The sequence below is a fragment of the Panthera pardus genome, unplaced genomic scaffold, assembly GCF_024362965.1.
Source record: "Panthera pardus isolate Hobbes unplaced genomic scaffold, ASM2436296v1 HiC_scaffold_8, whole genome shotgun sequence".
Classification (NCBI taxonomy): domain Eukaryota; kingdom Metazoa; phylum Chordata; class Mammalia; order Carnivora; family Felidae; genus Panthera; species Panthera pardus.
In genome coordinates, this window is record NW_026527013.1 from 12,116,112 (window position 1) to 12,142,270 (window position 26,159).

The 26,159-nt window shown below is 53.8% G+C and overlaps 1 protein-coding gene and 1 long non-coding RNA gene across 6 annotated transcripts; one reads left to right on the forward strand and one right to left on the reverse strand.

The window, feature by feature from the left end:
- Nucleotides 1-1,472: 1,472 nt before the first annotated feature.
- Nucleotides 1,473-6,529, reverse strand: LOC109247532 (uncharacterized). 2 transcript variants are annotated; one of them, XR_008420590.1, is made up of 3 exons: nt 6,408-6,529; nt 6,118-6,260; nt 1,473-2,849 (listed from the first exon to the last, which is right to left on the reverse strand). It is a non-coding gene; the product is annotated as an uncharacterized LOC109247532 (long non-coding RNA). The 2 variants fall into 2 exon arrangements; XR_002071771.2 differs by lacking the exon at nt 6,118-6,260.
- Nucleotides 3,980-26,082, forward strand: TPM4 (tropomyosin 4). 4 transcript variants are annotated; one of them, XM_019416164.2, is made up of 9 exons: nt 3,980-4,212; nt 9,593-9,718; nt 14,806-14,939; nt 17,037-17,154; nt 17,591-17,661; nt 18,574-18,649; nt 20,386-20,448; nt 20,534-20,603; nt 21,637-21,906. In XM_019416164.2, the coding sequence occupies exons 1-9, from the start codon at nt 4,099-4,101 to the stop codon at nt 21,717-21,719; spliced, it is 855 nt and encodes a 284-aa protein (XP_019271709.1). In that variant the 5' UTR covers nt 3,980-4,098; the 3' UTR covers nt 21,720-21,906. The 4 variants fall into 4 exon arrangements, with proteins under 4 accessions (XP_019271709.1, XP_019271708.1, XP_053754172.1 ...); XM_019416163.2 differs by lacking the exon at nt 21,637-21,906 and adding an exon at nt 24,648-26,082 and having other exon boundaries at nt 4,003-4,212; XM_053898197.1 differs by lacking the exons at nt 3,980-4,212; nt 9,593-9,718 and adding an exon at nt 9,977-10,304.
- Nucleotides 26,083-26,159: the final 77 nt, after the last annotated feature.

The following is a 26,159-nucleotide window of genomic DNA, read 5'->3' on the forward strand; positions in this document are numbered from 1 at the left end:
CATTTCCCTTGTGGGCGTGCGGGGGTGGGGGGCTCCAAGTTCTTACTGAACAAGGGTCTGGGTGAAGGGTCAGCGAAACTCCCCTCACACAAATACTACACACGCAGCATGTGACCCACCAAGAAGATAATCTGGATCATCCTTAGCCAATGCCACTTTGATGACCATTGTTGTCATGTTATTCAATCAGCAAGACTTCACAGGATGCCAGAGGAGAAGATCTTTGCTCTTGTCCACCAACAGTAAGTTCACTCTGGCTCCCTTGGTCTCTCTGGTGCCTCCAACTCCAGGAGACACATCGAGGCCCCCCCCCCCCCATACTCTCCTCTGTCATCTGACCCTAGCGTCCTCATTTCCCACCTACCACACTCTTTCTGCCCATCTCTCCACAGTCAAGGCATGCTCACCTCCTCTAGGACTCTCTCACCTGTAGTCTTCATATATGCAACACCTGTTTCTAGTCCCCCCCCCACCCCCACCCCACCCTCGGTCCTCTTTCAGACCGACTTCAATTGTCACCTCCTCCGGGAAGGCTTCCCTGACTTCCACCCAAGACCGATCATGTCCCCACGTTGCATATTAACATTAAGTGTTAAAATTAACATTTCACCGACATGCTCAGTGCCTACCCAGGTGCCCTCAGCTCCCACTGCTCCCCCTGGCACAAAGGGTTTCCTTCTTCCAGCACCTGAATGGGGTGGTAGATTGGGGAAGGTAAGGGTGCCCCACGCAAGGGCAGGCCAGAAGTGCTGGCCAATCAACACCCCCCGTATACACAAGCATCCTTCAACCAAGGAGGATGGGGATTGGTGCATAAATACCCCAGCCTACCACGCCCTCAGCCCCTACAACTCCGAGGAGCGTGTTCTCTGCTGCGCCCCCAGAGGCCCCCAGTGGGACTGCGCCTCAGTTGTCCAGAGAGGTAACTGGCTTCATCCAGGCAGGCTTTTACCGGCCTCCTTCCCTTCTCTGCCCCACCTCCCCACCTGCTACCCATGTCTCTTCGGGTTGCCTCCCAAATAAATCACTTGCCCTTGAATTCTTGTCTCAGGGTCTCCTTCTCGGGGAGCCCAACCTAAGACAGCAGTTTAGCCTACTATGAAGAATTCCCTAACTGTAGTTACGGTCACCTCTCTCCCTGGGCTGAGTCGTGTCCACCACCATGTCTTCAAGGCCCACACAGTGCCTGCCATGTAGTAGATGCTCAATAAATGACCCCAAGTGTCATGGCTGTGAGGTGGCCAGGGTGGCGATGGGTCCCTCTGTGCTCACCACCATCCTCAGAAACCAGTGTTGGGAGGCGGGGGTTCATACCTCCGGAGGGATAAATGGTAGTTTCCACCGCCTCATGCCCCACAGCCTGGACAGCTGGGCCAGGGCCCCCAGGAACGCTGGCCGACACTTCCAGCCCTGGTCAGCACTCCTCGGGCATCCCTGGGGCAGGTACACAGACAGGGCACAAGTCCCAAGGCTACAGGGCAGGGGGCAGAGCAGAGCTTTAATGCCTTTCCTAGCCTCCTTCTCCTCTCCCCAGCATCAGATTCCACTCTGGGAGCTCCCTGAACAAGAGGACATTCCAGTGACAAGGGTCTACCCTACAAGGCCACCGAGCTAGCTAGCCAGCTAACCCGCAGCTCCTGGGGGAGGGATCCCTTTCCTGAGCTGGTGGTGTCAGGCCTGGAATTAGCCTCACCACCTGTGGAGAGGCTGGTCCCAGGGACTCCCAGGAGGCAGGGGTGGGGCAGGGGGAGGGAGTGGAGGGAGCTGACCTCTGATGACTTAGTCTGAGACCATCAGAGGACAGGAGAAGGGGCCCAGAGAGACATGGTGGGGGTCTCAGGACCTCTCTCCAGCTCTGTTCTAGAGGGAGCTGGGTCAGGTTTCTGCTCTGCCATTTACAAGCAGGGTGACCCTCGGGAGGCGACTTGGAGCCTCAGCTTCCTCCTCTGTAAATGGAAATAAATACAGTTTTCCACCTCTTAAGGTTCGGGGAGGCTGAAATGAGGTGCTCTGAGTGCAGTGCTCAGCATGGCTCCTGGCACCAGACTCCACTCTTTTGATCACTGACATTCGTAGAGAGGCAATTATGATGATTTGCTTAGATCATAAGAGGAAGGGGGGTCTGCATAACCAGGATGTGGGAAGGGGTGAGATAAGGGAGAGTGATGGGGAATGGAGTTGAGGAGGGATCTGGGCGGAGTCCTCTTGATTCCTGAACATGGGAAGAAGCCAGTGGCTTCTCCCCAGTGTCCTTGGGGCATGAGAAAGCTTCCAGAATGTTCAGTTTGCTACCGTTTGGGCCCCCATGCTGATGGGGGGTGGGGGATGGGAGTTCTCCACATGACAAAGAAAAGGAAGCTGGCTTGGGGTGGGGGGTGGTAGAGGGAAGCAATGACTCTATATCTGAGCCTGACACCCATGCTCCCCAGTGGTGTTGGCCACTGCCCAGTCTCCCTTTATCCCATCCTACTGTGGTCTTGGGCAGGAAACACAGAAGCCTCACTCCTTCTACTTCATCCCACACAGAAGCTTTGATGCTGGGCTGGAGGCCCCGGGGCTCTCTGTCTAGGAGTCCAGGAGGGCTTTCTGGAGGAGGAGCCATCTGATCTGGACTTTAAAGGATGAATACAAGCTTTCTAGTCCTAGAAGAATGTGTGTGTGTGCGTGTGTGTGTGTGTGTGTGTGTGTGTGTGTGTGTGTGTGGAGGGGGGTATAAGTGTGTGGGAGGGAGTGTGTGAATGTATAGGGGGTTAGTTGTTCACTTTAATTAACAAGGATTTTCTGATCTTCTGGAGGCCGGGTACTCAGGAGGCCACAGATGATGCTTTGGAGCAGCTCACAGTTCCAACCTGATGATCAAATAATAACAATAATAATAATAGCCCCCATATTCTGTGCTTATGCTGCTGGGGCTCAGCGTGGGCAAGGCCCTCTGTGTTCATCATGTGAATGAATGAATGAATGAATGAATACACCTTTCTGAAGGCAGGAAATCTTACCCCAGGTTGCTGGAGGACAGAAGGGACAAGCATGGCAGGGGGTTGGGGGATGCCCACACATGCCAAGGCCTGAAGGTGGGGAAATGGCAGCCCTCCCGGGAAGCAGTGTTGGGGACAGCTGGGGAGCAGAGGGCAGGAGTCTTGAGTGACAAGCTGAGAAGCTAAGGCCACCTCCTTTCCAGTGGTGCTGAGCGGAGCAGGGAGGGCATCAGGGCCTGGTCTGGGCCTGCCTTGGCTTCCAAGAATTCCCAAGAGATGACCCAGGTCATTCTTGCCCTGGTGATGCCGGCCCACAGGGGCAGAGGAGCTGACAGAGAGAGACACAAGAGGAGGGAGAGATAGAAAGAAGGGCAGAGAAACCCTAAAGAGAGAGAGAGAGAGAGAGAGAGAGAGAGACAAAGAGATCCAGAGGGAGTCTGAGAGAACAAGACCAAAAGAGATGGGGAGACAGACACAGAGATAGAGAGAGACACTCATTGGAAAAGAGACAGAGGGAGAAGATGACGTGTCAGAGACTCACCAGAAAGCGGGGGTGACCCAGGGAGCCCCTGGGGCAGAGCGGGAAGTGGGTTGGAGTCCTGACCCCATACCTGGAGGCTGGACCAGAGGGGAGGAGAAGGGAGGATGGGCACCGCCCCACCCCACCTGGCCCCTACCCTGCACCCACGCACAAGCCTTCTTCTATGCTCCCCAAGCACAGATGGGGAAGGTGAGGCCGGCCCGGCAGGCCAGGCCGCCAGGATCCTCCTGAGCCAATGCTGTGCCCGCACACCCACAAGGGACCTGTGTCAGCAGGTTAAAAACGGAAACGGGTCGGGCTCTTTCTTTTTTTTTTTTTTTTCCTTTGAGAAAATCCTAGGCCCAAATAAGGCGAGGGCTGCGGGGAGGCTGGTGAGCTGGCCAAGTCCTCCTGAGCAAGCGAGTGGCGGCCGGCCCGGCGCCCTGGGCTTGGGCCTCCTCCAGGACTCGCCCGGCAGCGGCAGCGGGGCGGTGCGCCCGGAGCCTATAAGGGCCTCGCCCCCGCCGGGCCGCTCAGTCCTGACCCGCAGCGTAGCCCCCACCCCGCAGAGTCCTCTGTGCCCGCACCCGCCACCCAGCCATGGAGGCCATCAAGAAGAAGATGCAGATGCTTAAGCTGGACAAGGAGAACGCCATCGACCGCGCCGAGCAGGCCGAGTCGGACAAGAAAGCCGCCGAGGAGAAGTGCAAGCAGGTGAGGCCCCAAACGCTGGGCCGCGTCCGGCCGCCCACTGCCGTCTCTGGGCTGCTCCCAGCCTGGAGGCCAGGTGCTGGGCCGGGGTGGGGGGTGGGGGGGACTCTCAGAAGCCTTGGTCGCGGAGTCAGGAGGGGGACAGGGGGCGATGCTCTGGCTGGGAACGAGGGGGACCACTGTCTTTCCAGGGTCCCTGAGCTGGGAGAGAGAGGTGGCCCCAGCAGGGCCAGTGTGAGCAAAGTGAGAGAGAGAGACAGACGGAGACAGAGACAGGGAGACAGAGAGAGGGCGAGCGTGAGCACGAGCGCAGGGAAGGGGTCTTTGCGCCAGACGCGTGTGCAAGCTGGTGTGCGTAAGTGTGTTGGGACGAGGGTGTGAGTGTGGAAGTGTGCGCTAGGAGGGGGTGTGGCCGACACCGTACGTGAGGGTGTGTTTGTGAGTGTGCCAGCGTGTTGGTGGTGGTGTCACCGCGGGCTCGTGTGTGCGGGCGAGAGGCCGTGCGCTTGTGCCAAAGTTGACATGACAGCAATGGAATGTGTGTGTGTCGGGGAGAGCGTGTGTGTGTTCAGGTGACTGTATTTGTGTTGGCGTGTGTGTGCATGTTGGGGTGATTGTTTCTATCGGTGTGTGTATGTGCGTGTGTCAGGGTGTGGAGCTGTGCGTGAGTGTGGGTGACCCTGGCCCCGTGTCAGCGCATACCCAGGTATGTGTGGACCGTGGGTCCACACTGGTGACCGCCCAGGAAGGGTGGCCGAGTGTGGGTGCATCGTGGGGCCAGCTGTGTCCAGCTGCTGGGGGAAGCGGGTGAGAGTCCGGGGACTGGGCTAGTTGGAGACTTGAGGGTGAACCTGAGAATCTCCATGTATCTCTGTGTATCTCAGGTGCCCCTGACGTTGCTGCTGTGAACCCAGAAGGGAAAGGTGGGGCGACAGTGACAGGCAGTGGCCTTGGACTCAGAGCTCCGGAGATGAGCTTTCCAGGAGGCTCTGGCAGTAGGGGTGCATCAGGGAGCTAATGTGGCCAGTGGGCAGGGGTCTGGGCTGGGCAGTCCCAAGGCCAGGGCTTGAGCAGAAGTCATTTGTCTGGGTCTGGGCGGCCAGATCAGCCAGAGGGAGGAGGGAAGGGGGTGCTGCTCCCTCCATAGCACCCTGCCCCCCACAGGGCTCATCCACTGCCCCAGGGTCAACCGTCCAGCCCTCAGGGACATCAGGGTCTCAGATAAGTCCCGGGAGCCACCCAGGACAGTGACACTACACTCCTAGCCCTGCCCAGCCCATATGCCAGGCCAGCTTGGCAGGGAAAAGGGCAGGCTGTGAGCTCAGGCTGGCCCTGTTTCACAGCTCGGTCACGGGGCGCCCTGGAGCGAAGGCCTTCTGTGCCTCAGTGGCCCCACGTTTGAGACAGGAAAGTGACCGTGGTGCTTCCCTCATGACCATGGGAGGATGAGATGACTGCAGGTGGAGCCCTTGTCCCGGTGCCCCGCACAGAGTAAGCACTCAATAAATGCAGGATTATTTCCTGCTCCACCCTACTTCCCCTTTGGGCCTCCCCATCCCCCAGTCTCCCCGGGCTTCCCTAAGAGCCTGTGACACATTGGGAGAGGCCAGCCCCGCCCCAGCGCTCCCTGCCACACTCCCTTCCTCCCTCCTGGTTCCCCTCCCTGGCAGATACAGCCGCCCCTCTTGTGCTGGCCCTGAGCTGCCTGCTTCCATCCATCATTTAGCCCTTGCCATGAGATGCTTAGCTGGGGATTCAGAGAAAAGCGAGTTTATGGCTCTAATTTTCACTAAGGTGTGGGTGACTGATACAGCATAATCTCCCCAGGCAGACACAAATTCAAAAGGAAAGGCTTCTCAGAGCCTTCTGCCAGCTGTATGGCCCCAAAGCAGGGACAGGTTCTCTCACCTTCAGCTGGATTTTTATTCTGTTCTTGTTTCTCCACGAAGTCACCCACTGGGGTGGGCTCGTGCTTGAATCCAGGCTGGATCTTCTTCTAACTTTGACTCAGGACACATTGCTGCCCCTCTCTGCACCCTCAGTGTTCTTATCTGTGAAATGGGGCACAGGCTACCTTCTGATGGCCAGGCATGGAACCCAAGATTCCAGAGGCCCAAAGCAGAAGCCACATTCCCATGGGGCGGATGGCCTGTCCTGCCTGGGAACAGAGGCAGGAAGCAATGAGGGACTCAACTTACCTGGAGAGCCTTATGCTTCAGGAGGCCAAAGAGCGTGGGCCGTGGGGCCTGCCTGACCCTTGGGGACCCTGCAGCAAAATCCCAATTCTAGGCCCTGTTTGTCCAGTGTGGGAACAGGACCAGGAGGCCCAGCCCCCCCTGCTTCCTGCCCGATCCCCTCCCAGGGCAGTGACATCCGCCACAACTGGCCTTTGACCCCACATCCTGCCTCAGCCCTGCCCTAAGGCCACATTTACACAGACTAAGGTGTGCAGTCTATGACCTTCCCAGCTGTTTTACAGGCAGGGAAACTGAGGCCCAGAGAAGGAAGTGACTTGTCAGAGACCTCCCAGAGCCAGGCCAAGGCCACACCCCGCGCCCCCCCCCCCCCCCCCCGACCCCAGCAAGGTGCATACACTAATACACACTCTGTGCTTAGAAACCGGACAGACGGAAAGAAACCCGGTTTGTCAGTCTTATTTATTTTTCATACCTGGCTCCAACCGCTGAAGGGTTTGGGGTTGTGTCATTGATTCATTCCGCGCACTTCCCCTGGGGTTCCGTGGGGAGCCCTGGGCCCCCTGCCATGCTGAGTGATACTGGGGCTCAGAGGGACCTCAGCCCGAGGCAACTCCAGGGGAGCCCAGGCTGGGAGAGACAGAGCCAGACATGGAGGGACGCTCCCTGCCTCAACAGTCAAGCGTGGGCCAGAGGGAGGGACAGGGGCTGGGAGGGTCCAAGGTGGGTGGTAAGGCTCTGCCCAGGGCAGCAGGGCAGGCTGCTCGGGGGAGGGGGCATCGGTGCTGGATGTGGAAGGTAGGCAGGAAGAGGGTGCACTGGGCAGGGGGCATGGGTAGCCTCCAAGTCAAGCGAAGCAGCTGTGGAATCAGTCAGCCCCTATCTGTACGGCCCGGGGACAAGTCCCTTCCTCATTCTGGGACTCAGTTTACCCTTCTGTGACATGGAGCTTTAGTGAAACAGTACTTGTTGTGTGCCTGGCACATTCTATGAGAGAACGCATGAGGGAGGGGCAGAAAGAAAGGGAGAGAGAGAACCTCAAGCAGGCTCCGCACTGTCAGCACAGAGCCCAACGTGGGGTTCGAGCTCTTGAACTGTGAGATCATGACCTGAGCCAAAATCAAGAGTCCGACGTTTAACCGACTGAGCCACCCAGGCGCCTCAGTGTGCCTGGCACATTCTAAATGCCTCATAGCGCCCTGCCCACATTACCCCAGTCCCCGCCCCTTGTTGTCCAAATGTTGCCGGAAAATGTTGTCAAACACTCAACCATCTCAGCACCTGGATGAACCCAATGCTGCAGAACTTGTTCTCACTCTTTCATGTTAAGAGAGCGCTCCGGTGGGCACATAGGTGGCACCTACAAAATACTGCACCCCACAGCTCCTTCCAGAAGGAAGTCAGGTGGACGCTGGGTCACGCTGACCTGTCTTTAAGGAAATTGGCTCATTTTCTCAGTCAAGGCAAAAGTTTCACAGCAGCTACTGGGGCACTCAGAGAGCACCACATCAAGGCTTCCATTTTACAGATGAGGAAACTGAGGTCAGAAAAGGGGACAGCGTATCATAGAGCTGGGATTTGGAGCCAGGCTTTTGGGCTTATTGCCTGAAGGTCCTTCCTTCCACTCCCCTCCCCACTCCCTAGCTCAGCAGCAGGACACTCAGTGGCCCTGAAGACGGGACAGGGGGCCTTTTAAGAATCTGCACAGGTGCCCCCCCCACCCAGGCAGTTCAGTCAGTTGATATCCGCTCAGGTCATGATCTCATGGTTTGTGAAACGGAGCACAGAGCCTGCTTGACATTCTCTCTCTCTGTCCCTCCCCCACTTGCGCGCACGCTATCTCTCTCTCAAAATAAATAAATGAACATTAAAAAAATAAAAATTTGCACGGGCACACACACACGCACACACGCACACACACACAAAGCATCTGGCACATTTTAGACATCACCTCGGGGGTGAGTGTGTAACCCAGATCAGATTCAGAGCTTGACCTAGAAGTCACATCAGCTTTTCTAACATACCTTCTTCGGGAAGTTAGAGAAAAGAAGGAAGTCAGAAAGGGATGCAGGAAAGCAGGCCTGGCCTAAGGGTCTGTTCAGAAGGGGATTCAAATCCTGTGCTGTGTGTTCTGGAGAAAGTCATTCTACCTCTCCGGGCTTCCTGCTGGGAAAAGGAAGCAGGAGGATGAAGTGAGGGCCTCCCGCCCACCCTGGGAGCATGGGCAGGACCGGGGACATAAGTCAGATCAAAGCACCGGCCACCCCAGACCAGAGTTAGGGGTAGGGGAGGGAGGTACAGGCTGGAGGTGATGGAGAAAGCTGACTCTTAACTGGTGTGGTGGAGGGCGATGGAGAGGGAGAGGTGAGGGGGTCTGTGGTTTGTATCTCACAGACCCGAACTTTTCACACTGGGAGTGCCCAGAGAGCAGCAAGTCTCCAAGGTAAACAAATAGAACTGAAAATTGGGGGGAAGTAGGGGACATTTTAATTAAAATGAACGTAAGCCAGATGTGCAATAATTTTAAAGGTTTAACTTCTGCCTTCGAAGAAAATGGTCTTTGTGGGGGCATCTCTCTTCTGGCCAGGACCCCCAAGTACAGGAGTGGAGCGAGTCTGAGCCCTTCAATCTTTCAGAGTATTTTGTGAGACAGTCTGAGAACCACTCTCTTGGGCAATGGGGAGCCACAGCAGTTCTCGGCAGGGGGAGGGCAAACATAAACTTTCTAAAATTTTTTCTGGCTGCCAGTGTAGGAGGCAGAACTGGGGGGGGGGGGGGGGACACAGTCCAGGCCCAGAGTATGAGAGTCCTATTTCTGCCTAACCGGGGATCACCAGCAGGCCGCACCCCTGAAACTGGGATGCAAACCTGAACCTGTGTTCCTGGGAAATGGTTTCAGGCCTTGTTTCCCAAAAGCTGTGATTGATTCCGAGAGAGCATCTGGGACCACCCCCCCCCGCCCCGCCCCAAAAGATAAGCACAGCTGGTCCCAGGAGGTGGGAAGAATGTGAAAAATCCTATTAACAGGTAGCATTAGAGTGGTGCCTAGTGTTGTTATCTCTGTTTTGCAGATGAGGCAACTGAGGCTCAGAGGGAGAGAGAGGGCTCCTGTGAATGGAGGGTGGGGGGCGCCCCTGCGCCTCGGGCACGTGGCGCCCAGGCTGACGCGTCCCCCCATCTGTCCCCAGGTGGAAGAGGAGCTGACGCACCTCCAGAAGAAGCTGAAGGGGACGGAGGATGAGTTGGACAAATACTCCGAGAACCTGAAGGACGCACAGGAGAAGCTGGAGCTGACGGAGAAGAAAGCCTCCGACGTACGTGCGCAGTAATGGGGACGCCCGCAGCTGGGCCGGGCAGGAGCCCCGGGGCCGGACGGGCTGGCGGGCGGGCAGCGCCAGGAGGAAGAGGAGGAGGAGGAGGAGGAGGAGGAGGAGGAGGAGGAGGAGGAGGAGGAGGAAGAGGAGAAGGCGGTGCCTCCCGGCGCTTTCTCCAAATAAGTCCCGAAAAGGGGCACTTTCCAGCAGCTGTGGCCAGCGGTGCCGACGTCAGGCCCTCCCCCAGCGGTGCTGACGTCGGCGGCCGGGCCGGGTGACCTCATCGCCCCGACGGCGGCAGGGCCGGGGGCGGGGAGAGGCGGGGGCGGCCCCGGCGCAGGCAAAGGCTCGGGGGGCCGGGGCGCGGCTGGTGCAGCTTTCGCCGGAGCCGGAGCCGAGCCGAGCGCCCGCCGCTGCCCGCCGCCCGCTGCGTGCGCCTCCGCGCCTCCGCGCCATGGCCGGCCTCAACTCCCTGGAGGCGGTGAAACGCAAGATCCAGGCCCTGCAGCAGCAGGCGGACGAGGCGGAGGACCGCGCGCAGGGCCTGCAGCGGGAGCTGGACGGCGAGCGCGAGCGGCGCGAGAAAGTGAGAGCCCGCGCCCCGCGGCCCAGCGCGCGCTCCTTTCTCCCCTTCTCCCCGCGCCGCCCGCTTCCCGCGCTCCCCGGTCCTCCCCCCCTCCCCCACACCAGCCCGCCTTCGCGCCCTCCGGCCTGGCCGCTCCGGGATCGCGGACCCGCACCCCCCCCCCCCTCCCCGGGCGGCCTGCTGAGACCCCCTTCCTCCGCGGTCGTCCGGCCCGGGCCTGGGCCTGGGGCGGGGGAGGGGGCGCCGCCTCCTGATCGGGCGTGGCTGGCCCGGCGAGTAATAGGGGGATGGGGCCGGGGAGGATGCGCGATCCGGGAGTGGGGAGGGGATGTAGGGGGGGGGGGGGCGCCGCGCTGCCATCTGACTCCGGGCTGGCGCCGGGGTCCCGGGTAGGGGGTGGGGTGGGGGGACCGGACCCGCTCCTGGACCCAGGAGCGGGAAGTGAGAGTGGAAACATTGAGCTTCCATTGTCTGGGGTTGGACTGGCCGACACGGACTCGGGGGAGGGGGGGTGAGGTCGCACTTTCTCCCTTCTTACGCGGCTTCCCGGCTCCAGCTGAACTTTCCCAGCTGTTCCCAGGGGCGCGGCGACGACGTGTCGGCTCCCGGCGGGGGGCGGAAGTTCAGCCCAGAGCCGCCGGCCTTTCCGTCCCCAGCTGGCCCCTGCGGGAACGGCCGCCGAGCGACGGCCGCGGGACCCCGCCTTCCCAAAGGATCCTAGGAATGTTAGCTCGGGGCCCTGGACCCGAGACGGTTTTGTGTGCCTTCGCTCCACGCTGCGGGGCCGGAGACAGATAATGGGGCAGAACGAGGAGGCGCCCTCTTCGCCCTCTCAGCTTCCTCTGACCGCCCCTCGGGGCAGGACAGATGGTGGCAACTCCTGGGGCTGGGGAGAGATCTGGATTCTAACGCCGTCAAGTACTTAACCGCTAGGAACGCGTCTCCCCATCTGTAAAGCAGCGGGGACAGTACCGACCCCCTAGGAGAGCTGGGAGGGTCCCAGGAGTACAACCTCCCTGCAGAGCATCCGGCGCCGACTAGGTGCTCAGTTCCTGGGCTTATTTTCCCCCTCCCTGTAACCTCAGAAGAGCCCACAGTCTGATGGAGGTGAGGGGTACAAACAGGGCTGGTTAGCCTACCCGAGGGGTTCAGTGTTCTGTTGTGGGAGCATCACAGGGAAGCCGCCGCTCGGTGGGGTAGGCTTCAAAATGGAAGTTGAGCATTATTCTAGAATAAGGCTTTGCTGGGAAGAGGGACTTAGGTGTGCAAAAAAGTTGGAGAGGGCCCAGGGCCCCTGAAAGCTGGAGTGTTGAGAGGAAGGGTGAGGACCCCAGAAGTGGAAAAGGTGTCATGTGTATTGTCAAGGCTGGAGGCGAGCCCCAGGCGGCTTCAGTGTTGGCCTGAGTGGAGGTGTTTAATCCTGTAAGTTGCTCTGGCGTGAAGAGGCCTCAGAAACCTGGTGCAAGCCTCAAACAGTAGCTGGTTTGGCCTCTTTCACACAAGGAACCGGCATAACCCTCCCTCTGATCTCATCCCAAGTCATCTCGCTGGAGGACGATTACTTCTGCTTAAAAATGGCCCTCAGCCTCGAGCCAAGACATAGGAGGAGGACAGTCCAGTTGGGAGGAAAGATGTTTTTGGAAAGTTGTGGACTTCGTAAAAAGTTTGCTTTTCAGAGCATGCGCCTCTTGGTCAGGATGGGGAAGTCTGAAGAAAAGTTCCTGGGCAAAGGAACTGAGCCCAGAGAAGGGAAGAAAAACCCAAAAACACACAACAAAAAACCTTTCTCGGTCTCTTGTGGAGAAAACCAAGAGCCGGCGTGTGGCAGACTTCTGGGTCTCCTCCCGACAGCTGGTTTCGTTTAGATTTTTGTGTGATTAACCGACATCTTCCTGTTCCTTTGCCACATGTATCTAGCAAGCCTCTTTTACCTTATAAGGGAAATCCTTTGTAGAGTGTAGAAGCTTTGATTGCAGGAAGGGGTGGAGCCCAAAATGACTAGCAGTGACTAGCAGTTTTTCAAAAATACATATATATGTATGGATGGATATCCTCCTATGTATCAGCGTTCTTTCCATTCCAGGCGGTTGAAAGTGTGCCAAAAGCATGGTTATCAGGACTCAGAATTCCCCACGTAAAGAAAGCCTCGCTTTTATTTTTTTGAAGACAATTCATGAGTCAAGCACCTTTGTTTGATGTTAAAAAGCAATTCCTTGATTGCTGGCGGGGATGGGGTTTCTTTTGGGGGGCGGGTGATGAGAATGTTCTGGAATTAGGTAGTGGTGCTGATGATGAGGTTTTGCTAATGTGCTAAAACACTGTTGGGGGGAAAAAAATCAATTCCTGCCCTGTTGCTGAAGGAGTTAAAGAATCATGTCATCAGAAAGAATAAAAGGCACCCACTCATTGGAAGGGGTGGGTGAGTTTCTTAAAATAGTTCATCGGTGGTTTTAACAGAGGAAGTTGTGATCAGAGACGACACCTGTGGGAGTTTTCTCTCCATCTGCTGCTAAGACTCTGGAGCTGAGAAAAGTTTCCTGATTCTCTGTGTTTTTCAGCATCTCTGGCCTCATTCTTTTACTCCATTTTTTTGCTGTATAAATTCAGGGGGCAGTGGGGGGGGGGGGGCCTGGGTGGCTCAGTCGGTTGAGCGTCCAACTTCAGCTCAGTTCCTGATCTCGCAGTTCGTGGGTTCGAGCCCCGCGTCAGGCTCTGTGCTGACAGCTCTCAGCCTGGAGCCCGCTTCGGATTCTGTCTCCCTCTCACTCTCTGCCCCTCCCCTGCTCGGGCTCTGTCTCTCTTTCAAAAATAAACAAACATTAAAAAAATTAATAATAAAACCAAATCTAGCACAAACTGGTAGAAAAATATTTTTAAAAAATTCAGAGGGAAGGCAGTGGTTTCCTGCTAATTTTTATGGCTTTCCCCATTCAGAGATTATTTGTCTTGATATGAAGAAGCCAGTGTAGCTTAACACGTCTTCCCTCAGTTGAGTCAAATCTCACCAACTCTTTAGTATTTCTTCCTGAGGGTGGCTGGCCTCGAAGCCCCAGAGGACTCGGGTTTAACAAGGGAAGATCTTGCGGGGGGCTGGGGTTCGTGAGACCATTTCTCACCAGTTCTGTGACATTGAACAGAATCACTTCACCTAACTGAACCTCTCAGTTTCCCCACCGTAAAATGCTGGAGGGTTTTTTTTTTTAAGTTATTTACTTTTGAGAGAGACAGTGAGCGAGAGTAAGGAAAGGGCAGAGAGAGAGGGAGAGAGAGAATCCCAAAGCTCTCACTGACAGCGCGGAGCCCAACGTGGGGCTGGAACCCACGAACCGTGTGATCGTGACCTGAGCAGAGATCAAGAGTCGGACACTTAACCGGCTGAGCCACCCAGGTGGCCCTATAACACTAGAGGATTAAGTGAGGTGAAATCATGGCGGTAAGAGCTGTCCTTTTGTGGGACTTCCCACTTGCCGGGTACAGTCACTGCCACACCCTTCAGTTATGGGTCTTCATGGTGCCGGGACCAGGATGGGGGTGGTTCAGAGCAGTGAAGCAACCTGCCCGATGCCACATGGCTACGCATCGGCAGAACGGGATTCTGACCTAGCACTTTCTGAGCCTGGAGTTTCTGCTTTTATGTATGCCACCATTTTCCCTTCCTTGTAGGTGAAAATACCTTGAAAAGCCAGTATCCCTGTTCAGACATCCCTCTCGTGCCTGTAACCAACTTTTCTTTCCTTCCTTCCTTAACATCTGTCTGTCCCGTCATCTCTGGACCAGACCTCATTCAAGGTGGTGTTTGGACCCTGCTGCCCTCCTCCCTCACATTGTGTGGCCAACATTTAACTGAAGCTTCCATGTGCTTGCATTTATCTTGCTGTGGAGGTGACTGGGAGCGGAGCTTTTTATTTTACTTATTTATGTATTATTTTTAAAGTTTATTTATTTGGAGAGAAAGAGCACGCATGGAAGGGGCAGAGAGGGGGAGAGAGAGCGCCCCAAGCCGGCTTCAGTGAACCAGCAGGGAGCCAGACGTGGGGCTCTAACTCACGAACCGGGAGATCATGACCTGAGCCGAAGTCGGCTACTTACTGGACTGAGCCATCCAGGTGCCCCCCCCCCCCCCGCCACCCCCCATTGCTTTTTATGTGACAGGGTGGAGCCAGGGCACCGGTGGCCTTACTGTCTAGGCATCCCAGAGAGGCCAGCACCGTCTTCTCACCTCCTGTGGTGTATACTCTTCTCTTCTGTGTTGACTTGGCTGCCCGACCCATCCTGGGATGCACACCTTTGTCACAGAGTGGTGGAAATTTCCGAACATTTTCAGGGAAGATCATACAGAAATCTCCAGATGGGAGCGTGAATCCCTTAACCACCTGCACTCCCGGGTGGGCTTTGTCAGAGGAGGCGTGGTAACTGAGGGACGAGTGCCGCGTGCACTGGGGACTCCTGGTGCCGTCTGGCCTTTTCCTTCTTAACCCGGCTGCACCTCTCATCTCCCCAGGCCGAAGGAGATGTGGCCGCTCTCAATCGACGCATCCAGCTTGTTGAGGAGGAGCTGGACAGGGCTCAGGAGCGACTGGCCACAGCCCTGCAGAAGCTGGAGGAGGCAGAAAAGGCCGCAGATGAGAGCGAGAGGTGAGGATGCTTCCAGCCTGGCGGCTTCGGCATTGGCTTCTCGGAAGCGGGGACTGTGCCGCGGGGCTGACCTCCCAGAGCCGGGGTGAGACCGAATGCGGGTGGTGTGGATGCGCGTGCACACACACAGACCATGCACGGCAGCGCCTTGTCAACTGCCACGCCGCGTAGGGGCGTTTGTCGTCCTGGTGGTTGTGAAGGAAACTCCCGCTAGAGGAAATTTAAAAAATGGGTAGATGTAAGACTTGCAAGTAGGACTGTCACCGGAGACCGGTGCGCAGAGTGCCGCTTCGTGTGTCCTCTGAAAGCCACCGTGCATCTCATCTCGCTGGTCACCTCCAGATATCAAGTTCCGGGGGGGATGGGAGGGGGGGGATGGGCCACCCTCGAAATGGGCCGCGTGCATGGATGCTGGTTAACCGTGCCACCAGGCAGCCTTCAGGCTGCTGGGCAGTGACAACTGTACGTCAGGGACGCATGCAAACCACCTCTGTGGCATGCATTCGGGGCTCTGGCGGGATGCTCTTTCCTCCGGAGCAGGATAACTCTGCACGCCTCGGCGCGGGCTCTGGAGGACTGAGGGCAGATTGTGTAATTCACAGAAGCAGCCGTCTCTGCGCGGTGGAAAATGGGTCCCTTGTGCGGTGATGGTGTGGGCCGGGCCAGTGGTCATTCTGTATCTGCCACACGATCGCAGCAGGGTTCTCGTTTGGCCGGTCCACGGTGGTTTCCTGGTATAAACCCCTCCAGAGGATTCGTTTCGGATGGTGCTGTTGTGGCCCATACACCGGAGATTAGAAACTACTTGGGGAGTCTTGGAAATTGACTCTGCCGGTTGCCCAGACGGGAACTTTGGGCACGCTCGCGGAGGCTGAGCTGCGGCCGCCAGGAAGGGTGAAGGGCCCGGCCACAAGTTGCTCGGGGCTGTGCCTGGGGCCTGGGTTAGCCGCTGCCCGCGTTCACAGTCAGACCAGCCTGGCCAGATGTCTCCCTTCCAGGAGTTGACCAAACCCACTTACTTGTGTCATGTCACCAGAGGCCTTTGGTGACCCCCTCGTTGGAGAAGGCTAGTTTTGATAGAATTCTGTACTTGGGAGCTGGAGGGTCTAGATTCCAGTCCTTCCACAGCCACGTACTAATCGTTGGGCAAGCCACTTTGATCTCTCCAGAGCTGCAAAGGTTTTCCAAGTCTGCCCGTCCACGGAGGTTAAGGCTCTGTACAGATGGGAAGGGTGTTTTGAGGAATGGGAGCGACAGCCCGAATGGAAGTATTTATTAAACAGCAAGATATGTACGGTCCTCCACTCTGGGCAGGCATGACGCACATCAATACGTCGTCCTGGGTTGGCCTCTTTCGGGGTATCTGAGCTGCCCTAGTGCACTCCGAGCAGTGCGGGCCAGAGTGAGCTCGTTTCCTGGTAAGCCAGCTGCCTTGCACATTTCCAGCTGTCCCCGGGACACTGTCCTTTCCAAATTGGACGCATCCACTTCAGATCGGGCCGTCCTCACCCCTCACCTTGTTGGTACCTGCGTCTTACCTGGTCTTCCCGTTCCTCTTTCTGGCTTCCATTCACTCCTGCTTTTGAAACGCTCCTGGGGTTTCCCTGTGTTCTCTTTTGGAAAGCCTCCCAGGACGCATACACACCTCCTCCCCCAGTGCAGCAGAACTCGTCATTCCCACAGCTGCCCTGGCCCAGACCCCTCATCCCATCGTGGTAACCGTTGGCGTGTCCGCGCTTGTTACTAGTCGGTGAGGGGCCGTAGAGGATGGGAGCTGAGGATCTGGAGCCAGATCACCAGGGTTTGAGTCCCGGCTCTGCCACTTACTAGCTACGCAGCCTTGAGCAGGTTACTTGGCCTCCCTGTGGCTCCGTTTCTTCCTCTGCAAAGTGGGGGATGAGGTTCCTGCCTCGTGGGGCAGTTGTGAAGGTGAAGGCCAAGGTGAAGTGAAGAACACCTCTGCAATCTTCTGTGCGGAGCACAGGTTCTTGGTGGGCATCAGAGAGGTGCTTGGATGAGCAGGTGTCTGGAGGTATACGAGGGTGGTAATCTGGTGGGGGGGGGGGGCGGCGGTAATGACAAAGTTGCTCCTTGCAGAGGAATGAAGGTGATAGAAAACCGGGCCATGAAAGATGAGGAAAAGATGGAAATTCAGGAGATGCAGCTCAAAGAGGCCAAGCACATTGCCGAGGAGGCCGACCGCAAGTACGAGGAGGTGAGCGGGGCAGCCCCGGGGCCACCTGAAGGAAACGCCTGGTTGGGGCAGCTGTCCTTCTGCGTCCACGTCTGTTCTTCCAGAGATGGCCACTCGGCTAGGAGACGATCTTCCGCAATGCTAGAAAGTCCCGGGGAACTCTGTGGCACTTGTCTGACTTGGTAGGGAGACCCACTGGTCAGATCACGTTTTGTCCCGCAGCCGGCTGCTTTGGCACAGTTTGGCTGACATTGGGAATCCTGTGGGTCTGGGGACCTTGAAAGTTCTGTTGCTCTCCTGCTGGCCTCCGTGGTCTGCTTCCCTTCCTGTCTGCCTCCCTCCGGGGCCAGAGTCTTCACAGATGGTCTGGGGAGGGGCCTCACCGTCTGCAAGCGGGGAGGGGGGCATCCTCCTAGACGCGGTTGTTGGGGTCCCAGTTGGTCCTTTCTGTCTGCAGGTGGCTCGTAAATTGGTCATCCTGGAGGGCGAGCTGGAGAGGGCGGAGGAGCGCGCAGAGGTGTCCGAACTGTGAGTGGCAGAGCGGGACTGAGAGGGACGGAGCGGGAGGGAGTTGGTTGCACTGGGAATTGACTCCGACTTGGTAAGGCCAGTGCTCAAGCCAAGTGGAGGGACATCTGGGACTCAGAGCTCAGCCCCTGCTCCTCGTCCCCATGGCTGACAGGGTGTCTGTTCTTAACTGCCCTGGGAAGCGCTTGTCTACGTGTTGACTCTTCCCACAAAGGTATTGGGAAATAGGAGTGAGACAGGCAGGAGCAGAGAGGCCGGGAAGTCCTATTTTCCCAGAGAGGATGATCTCAGGAAGCTGTGCCTTCTTAAGAGAACATTTGCCTCCGAAAGGCAGGCTTCCCTGTCGTGTTTCACTGCCTTGTTCCTGATGTCATTGTTTGGCTGGGACACATTCCTGGGGGAGGAAAGGTGAGAAGCTTGACCACAGTCACGCAAGCTCTGGGGGAACAAGAATGTCTCCCCTTGGTCTTCGGTGAGGAATCCAGCTCCATGGAGCATCCCGCCGCGCTGAGAGAGGGGAATCCGGCGGATCCGTTCTCGAGCCTGCCTCCCGGAGGGTCGGGTGCAAACCGATTGCTCTCTCCTCCCGTGCTCCATGGCATTGTTGCACCTTCTGGAGTCAGCCTCATAATTCACAGATTTCACAAGTCCCAGTTGCCTCACCCCTGGCGAGAGCCCAGGAGTGCTTTACAAACCTTCCAAATACTCCTCGGCCTGCTGTGCCCTTGCCAGCCACGACAGGGTTTTGATAAGTGCACAGCACTCCGGCTCAGAAAAAGCCATTAACATTTTTCCCCCGCATTCCTTCTGGGGGCCCTGGGCAGCGGGGATTCCTCCTTTTTGAAAACCTTGAGGGGAATTGCCTGCTATGAGGGTGGATAGGGCGCCAGATTCCTTTGTCTCTCTGCACAGAAAATGTGGTGACCTGGAAGAAGAACTCAAGAACGTCACGAACAATCTGAAATCACTCGAGGCTGCCTCTGAGAAGGTTGGTGGCCGGCTTGAGTTGGTGATTTGTTGGACTTTCTTTTCTTCCCCCCAAGGAACACGGGAGCATGCCCAGGGTCTCAGGGATCTGACCTGTGTTTGCTAACAGTAGCTTTGCTGCCCAGCCACAAGGTTTTTCCCTCCATAAAAAGAGATGTCCAGGGGCGCCTGGGTGGCGCAGTCGGTTAAGCGTCCGACTTCAGCCAGGTCACGATCTCGCGGTCCGTGAGTTCGAGCCCCGCGTCAGGCTCTGGGCTGATGGCTCGGAGCCTGGAGCCTGTTTCCGATTCTGTGTCTCCCTCTCTCTCTGCCCCTCCCCCGTTCATGCTCTGTCTCTCTCTGTCCCAAAAATAAATAAAAAACGTTGAAAAAAAAAAAATTAAAAAAAAAAAAAGAGATGTCCAGTGGCTAGACTCCTTCTTCGGTGGGGTCTTGGTGCCACCTTCGCCCCCACCTTCTACAAGGGTGGAGATGGAATATGAGATTGGTCCCTGGTCAGGCACTTCCTAGGGAGAGCTGAGCATAATTGTATAAATACAGAGCCTCACTCTCAAATGATTCCCCTGGATCCCCCAGAAATACACTCTAACAGGTCAAGCAGCAGATATGAGAGGTGGAATTGGGCTTTTTAGGCTGAAATAGTATCCAAAGCAGTCATTACCGGAGAGAACCGCATCAGGAATGAACACACCCCTTCGTGGCCTGACTTGTGAATTCCCCATCTTTATTTCTTCCTCACCCTACCCCCCGCCCCCCCGCGCCCCAGGGCCCTCCAGTTGCACTGAACATCTAGGTTAGGGGTTTCTTGGCTGTATAGCCCCGCCTACTTCTTTTCCTATCGTGTGGTTCATCGTGTTGGTCATAATTACTCAATTAACGATATGCCTTCCTTGCCAGACTGAAAGTTTTAAGGACAGGGAGCGTATCTGTCTTGTTTAGCGCCGTGTCATTAGTACTAACATGGATACTAAGATATTTGATGAGCAAATGTAGCTTATGTGTGGGTGCCAAACGCTGTCCTGGGCCATGGGGATAGATGTAACAGCGATGATATGGCTTCTGCTCCTCAAGGGCTCAGAGTCTCGTTGAGTTGAAGAGACTGGCCCTGTAATACAGTGCTTGAAGACTCCCAACAGAGGGACCTTGGAAAGTTGGGAAATGTGTTACAAGCAGGTGACGTGTCAAAGGGCTATAAAGCATGATGATTGCCAGGAGCTCAGATTCCAGAGTCAGGTTCCAGTCATGGCTTGGTCACTTCCTAGCCGTGTGACCCTAGACAAACTCCTTAACCTCTCTATGACTCCTTACTCATCTGTAAAATGGGATTGGGGATATCTGGCAACGGAGCAAGCAGCTATAAAGGTTAGCTAGTGCTGATCTCAGTTGAACCTGGCGAAACAAAACTAATTTCTGACATGTAGTGACGGGGAAAGGAGCATTCCGTGCTGGGGCAGGGGGCGATCTCAGGCCTGAGGCTGGGAGACTGGAGAGTGCGCAGGTTCCATCCCAGAGGGCTCCCCTACGGATGCGCTCCTCAGTTTTGTGCCCATCTCTTCTGCCCGGAAAGGTGCTGCTGTGTCCACTCGGCCTCCCAGGCGTGTTCGTGGCGCTTCAAGCACACGCTTTTCTCTGAGGAGCAGAGAACCTACATTCTTTTCTTTTTTTTTTCTGTTTCCTTTCTTTCTTTCTTTTTTGGTCCCCCCCTTTTTTAAAGTACTGCTTTGGTTTCTCCCGCAGTATTCTGAAAAGGAGGATAAATACGAAGAAGAAATTAAACTTTTGTCCGACAAACTGAAAGAGGTGAGCGTGACCGTACCCGGCTAGTTCAAGTTTCTCTTGGGGCTGGTCGCGAAGCCGTCTTAGGGACTCCTTTCTTTTCCTCCAGGCTGAGACCCGTGCTGAATTTGCAGAGAGAACGGTTGCAAAACTGGAAAAGACCATTGATGACCTGGAAGGTATGACACTGCCATGTCATTGCATTTTTTCGGCCTCCCCCTGCAGGACAATCTCCTGGCAAGTGGGAGGAGTCTGTGGAGGGGCTGAGCTGGGCTTTGTTCCTCTTAGGAAAGTGAAGTGCAGGGTGAGGGCACAGCAGGAGGTCAGAAGCACGGGACAGGACTGTGCAAGTCAAATTCAGACTTGGGTCGCCACTTGTCAAGAACTAAAAGATCTCATGCTTAATTAGCTCCACATGTGAATACGGAGGCCCAAATATGGCTGATTTTAAAAGTCTTCAGAATTTCCTTCAATTTGCTCATTCCTGAGAGACGCCTTGCATTTTTAAAATGCCTTACATTTTTACAGAAGCTCTCTCCCAGAGCGCTCAAGAGTTTATCACAGTATGAGAAAATGGAAGCATAGAGAATGTAGAGACTGAATAAAGACTCCAGTCTGCAAGTCTGGTGCCCACATATCCCAGAATTTCTTGAAGAGTTCCAACTTAAAAAAAAAAAAAAAAAAAAAAAAATTCTGTCCCGCATTCTTCATAAAATAACCAGGAAATTCCAGAATATTGGGATTCAAACATCTCCTAAAACCATCTCTCCCACCCAGAAAGGGTACAGAACTTATTCCCCAGACCGTGTGTCCAGTGTTTGGTTTGGGAGGTGAGGTTTCCATATAAGGGAAAATCCCCCCGTTCCAAAGTATATATAACCTTTGGACTGGGTGACATCACTGAAAGTCAGAAATAACCTGGGGCGGGAGGTTGGGGGTAGACGCTGTGTCCATTTCTAGTCTCCATTCTTTCAAAGGTTCGTTACAGCTAATCCCCTGCAGGGCCCCAAACCACTTGGAAACCTCTCCGTTGATCTTTTGTTTTCTCATGTGTTTGACATAGGACACAGCTTTCTTTCAGTTCATGCTTTCTTTTCTCACTTTTGTTTCCTTCCTGTCATTGTTCATCTGTGGCACTCCACTCCGACCCTCACGTTCTGTCCCCTGTACCTCTTCTTCCGAACTGTCTCCCTGGGGACCTCCGCCCTCTAGATGAGCTATATGCTCAGAAGCTCAAGTACAAAGCTATCAGCGAGGAACTGGACCATGCTCTCAACGACATGACCTCTCTCTAAGAGGGAGCTGGGGTGCCGCCCTCTGTCCTAGCAATACTGAAGTTTGCCTTCTCACTGTGGTGCCTACAGTCCCGTGGGCTTCTCGAAGCTCCAGTGGTCTGCCTCCTGGTTTGGTCTTTCAAGCCTTCCTCTGCTGTGTCTGTGACTGTGTGACTGTGTGACTGAAATAAAGACAGGCCTCCTCATGCCCAGGCCCTCTCATTTTCATGTTCTTCCCTTGCCGCTTTTGAGCCGTAGCTGTGATGCCCTGGACCGTGGCTACAACAGAAAGTGGGTGGTTGCAATGAAGAGCTCATTTCAAAAAGAAAGTTATGCCCACATGATTCTTTTCCGACGATACGAAAACAAACGCCAATTTGGCATGAGCTCTCAAATATGTTGCTAGCGAACTATATCTGCGTGCCGATAAGCAGTTTTTCCTTAAATAGAAATTGTTTTTGAATGGAGACTCATCCGACCTCTTAAGCAGCTTAATAGAGTCAGCAGAATGTGCAAAAACTGGCAGGCTCGTGTCTACAAAGAGGCTACTCTTGAGCGGGTTTTGATCTACGGATTCAAAAAGCGGCAATGGCATTTTGTGGTCTCCTTATTCTGCCTTTTCACGCGTGTTCTCTCTGTTACTCTCTTGAGAATGGTGTCTAGGGTCCCCTATATCTTCATTATTCACGGGACATGTATCCAGCCCTCCCAGTCCTGGGAGGAAGTTCACCAGGGAACCTCACCTCTATACCCCGCCCTTAGAAGACAACTATACAAGGAATTAAAGAGCATCCCATTAGCAGGGAAAGGGAGTGGAGGCTGCTGGAAAGCCAGACAAAGAGAAAGGATGCATTCCTGAGTTCCAAACAAGGTTGCCTGAGATGCTAACATCTCCTCATACTTGATTTAACAAGAACCAGGAACCTTGCCTTGGTTTGGTGAGCACTCATAAAGTTAGCCTGTGGGTATATTAAAAAAACAAAAAAATTAGCCTGTGGGTACTAAGAGGTCACACTGAAAGTGACCAAAAGCTCATACATTTTTCCATAAGAATGCACATTTCAAATATTTTTATCCACTTCTCTGTACCCACCCCCAAATTATCCCAGAAACACTGACATGTTAGTGTCAAGTCTTGTAGACTGCCCCTTGAACCTGGGAGTGGCAGGAAAATCTCCAGTTAGATCGATTTTTTTTGTCACTGTAGCTTATTCCTCAGCCTGTAATTTCTTATTCAGGTGGGTTCTTTGTATTCACCCCTCCAAAGTCCATCTCCCTTAAACGACCCACACCCTTCTACTCCCAGCCTCTTCCTGGTGTCCTATCATCCCCCCTGAATTTTTGCATAAACCACTCCCCTCAGACACGGCCATACTTACGCCCCTGGGAAAATTAGCCTATGAAGGGGTGTGGGTGTTTTGTGTTTTCTCTCTGTGTATATTTGTTCCTGGGACTTTTCCAGACCTAGGTATCCTCCGCCCTTTGAAATAACTGCAGCCCTGCTTATCCAGTCGTTCAGCTTAACTAAGCAACTAGGTGGAGCCTCATGTAGAGAGATTAGGGCTACAGAAATCTACGACTACCTGTTATGTTATCTCACACCTACCACAGAGTAGATGCCAGGGAATCTAAGCGGTGAGTTGAGGTCAGCATCTGTAGTGGGGAGACCTGGGTTTGAATCCCAGCCCTGCCATTTCAGCCGTGGGACCCTGAACGAGCTGCTTCACTTTACTGCAAAAAAAAGCGATGTCTTGGTTGGTAAACATTAGGAGAGACAATGGAGACATTGGCTCACGCCGAACCGGCGCCGTCCGTCCAGATTAGTCGGGCCCAGGTCACTCTTCCTTTCTGACACAATCCGCCCAGATCGTAGCAACTTGAGGTTCTAAGGGCCTCATCGGATGAAAGGCCCAGCGGTTGTAGTTGAAAGGTTGCCACCTTCGCAGCCTTTTTTTTTTTTCCCTTTCTGAAAATGTCCAAGCTGATCCTATCACATTTTTAGGAGGCATTTTGCTTTCCTCCAGTATTTTAATGATTCTTGGCCTAGTCCTCTTATCAGCCATCACTCATTGCAAACCGGTTCTGTCCTGAGCTCTGTCACGCATAGCTCTAAATGGCATCTCGCTGTTTTAGTTTTTAAATTTTTTATTTTATCAGCTCGGTCATTTAATAATTCACCCGTAATCTGACTTAGATTTTAGTCATGCTGCATTTCTCTGGGGTTTGACTACATTGCTGTGGACACACGGACACAAAAACACAATTATGCCTGGAATTTAAATGGCCATTCCCAGAAGCTCCAAAGGAGAAAACGGGTTTCAGGATTATAGTTTCCTACCAAAGGCCACCAAACTGGCACTAGGGGAGAAATGTCCTGTTTCCCAGATCTGATGTTTGTGTAGCACTTCAGAAGTTCTGTAGGGTGTCTCATTTATTATCTCCTTATGATAATTCCCACACCACACATTGTTGTTATCCTTGACAGACGGGGAAACGGAGATGTAGCAAGATTAAATGCCTTATTTCAGAGGGACGGCTGGGGCTTACATCCAGGTGTTCTAACTCTAGACTGCCAGATTTACCAAGTTAAAACACAGGACACCCAGTTAAATGTGAATTTCAGATAGGCAATGAATAGTTTTTTGGCCTAAGTATATTTCATGCAACATTTGGGATAGACCTGTACTATAAAATTATTTGTTGTGTACCTGAAGTTCAAATTTAGTTGAAGACTCTGTGTTTTATCTCAAAACCGTATCTGACTCCCGTATTTGATACTCAAACCCTGTTATTAGACGGTGTTCTGCTATAATTAAATGTGGAGTACTTTCTCCGCTATGACTTTCACTCTGACGGTGTGGGGTTTTAGAAGCTTTTTTTTTTTTCTCTCTTAACAAAATTTTAGATGCTTATTAATTTATTTTTCCCCCCACTCTTAATCCTCACCAGAAAAACTTGCCCAGGCCAAAGAAGAGAATGTGGGCTTACATCAGACACTGGATCAGACACTAAACGAACTTAACTGTATATAACCAAAACAGAAGAGTCTTGTTCCAACAGAAACTCCAGAGCTCTGTGTCTTTCTCTTCTCTTGTAAGAAGTTTCTTTTGCTATTGAAATCTTCGCTTTGCTGGAAATGTCAAGCAAATTATGAGTACGTGACCAAATATTTTGTATCAGAGAAGCTTTGAGCACCCCGTTAAATCTCATTCCTTCCTTTTTTCAAATGGCACCAGCTTTTTCAGCTCTATTTTTATCTTTAAGTTGCATTTATTCATAAGGTAGGCAGGGTATTTCATACTGAGCATACGCCTATAGAGACTGAGGGCGTTTGGTTCCTGGGAGAATAGACAAACTTATACTTTCAAAAACCAACTCCAGTGTCTAGTCACAGGTAAACTTAAAAGGCCGCAGAATGCATAACCTTCTGGGCCACTGTTGGTCACACGACAGGTAGCCAGGGACCATCCCATTAAAATGGGTAGGGATTTTCCATCCAGAGCATAAAAAAAGGGAGGAGGGGGAAGAGGGCTTGCCTTGTGGGAAGTCATAAACCATAGATCAACCTTATCATCCTGGCTCTTTCCCACACACCACCATGCAGAACAAACATCCTCTGGGCAGGTAGTATGAGAATGCTTGGGAAATCATCGTGATAAGTACCCAGATATTTTCTGGATAGATCCTATGTTCCTCTACAGGTTTCTTTCATTCTGAGGTTCTCTGAGGAGCAGATCTCTTATTCCAATAATGACCCATGCTTGTCTGCTCTGATCTGAGACCATCTGCTTAGCAGGAATGAATGTGGCAGAATTCAGTCTCATTCAGAGAAGTCCTATCAAAAAGACTGCGAGCCATCAATAATTGAGCAATGCTGACAACTACTGGGCAGAAGGGTCCTCTCTGACAGCAAAGTACAGATAAAGCAATGGGCCTCGCTTCCTCTCCTGTATACTTCCAGGAATAGCAAACTGAAGATTTACTTATGTAGGACTTTAATTCCTTCTTCAGGACCAAGTTAATGAAAGACCAAGAAACTCCTGATTAAACTGGATATGGAGCATTTTGTAGGCACAGCTGCATTTTGGCTTTGTTGTCTTTCTGCTTTCTGGGGTAACATCTCAGAGCTGAAACATTCCACATTCCCCAGCAGTGTGGGGGCCAACTCAAGTTTACAATTCTGACAAAATCACCCTGCTTCTAGCTTATCCAGATTCTCTGCCCCTCACTCCTATTTATTAAGCATCACACTACCCAGAAGGTACACTAGCAAATTGTGCAATTAAATAAAACGCACACCTTTCATTTAGATTCTTGCAACTGTATCATATGTAATAGTATCACTTTTTCTACATTTTGGTCAAATAAATTTTTACATAAACTATCATTTGTGTGAACTTTAGAATGTGTTTGGGGGTGGGGGGACACATAAGGTATTCTGGTTCAGCGAACGTTAGTAGG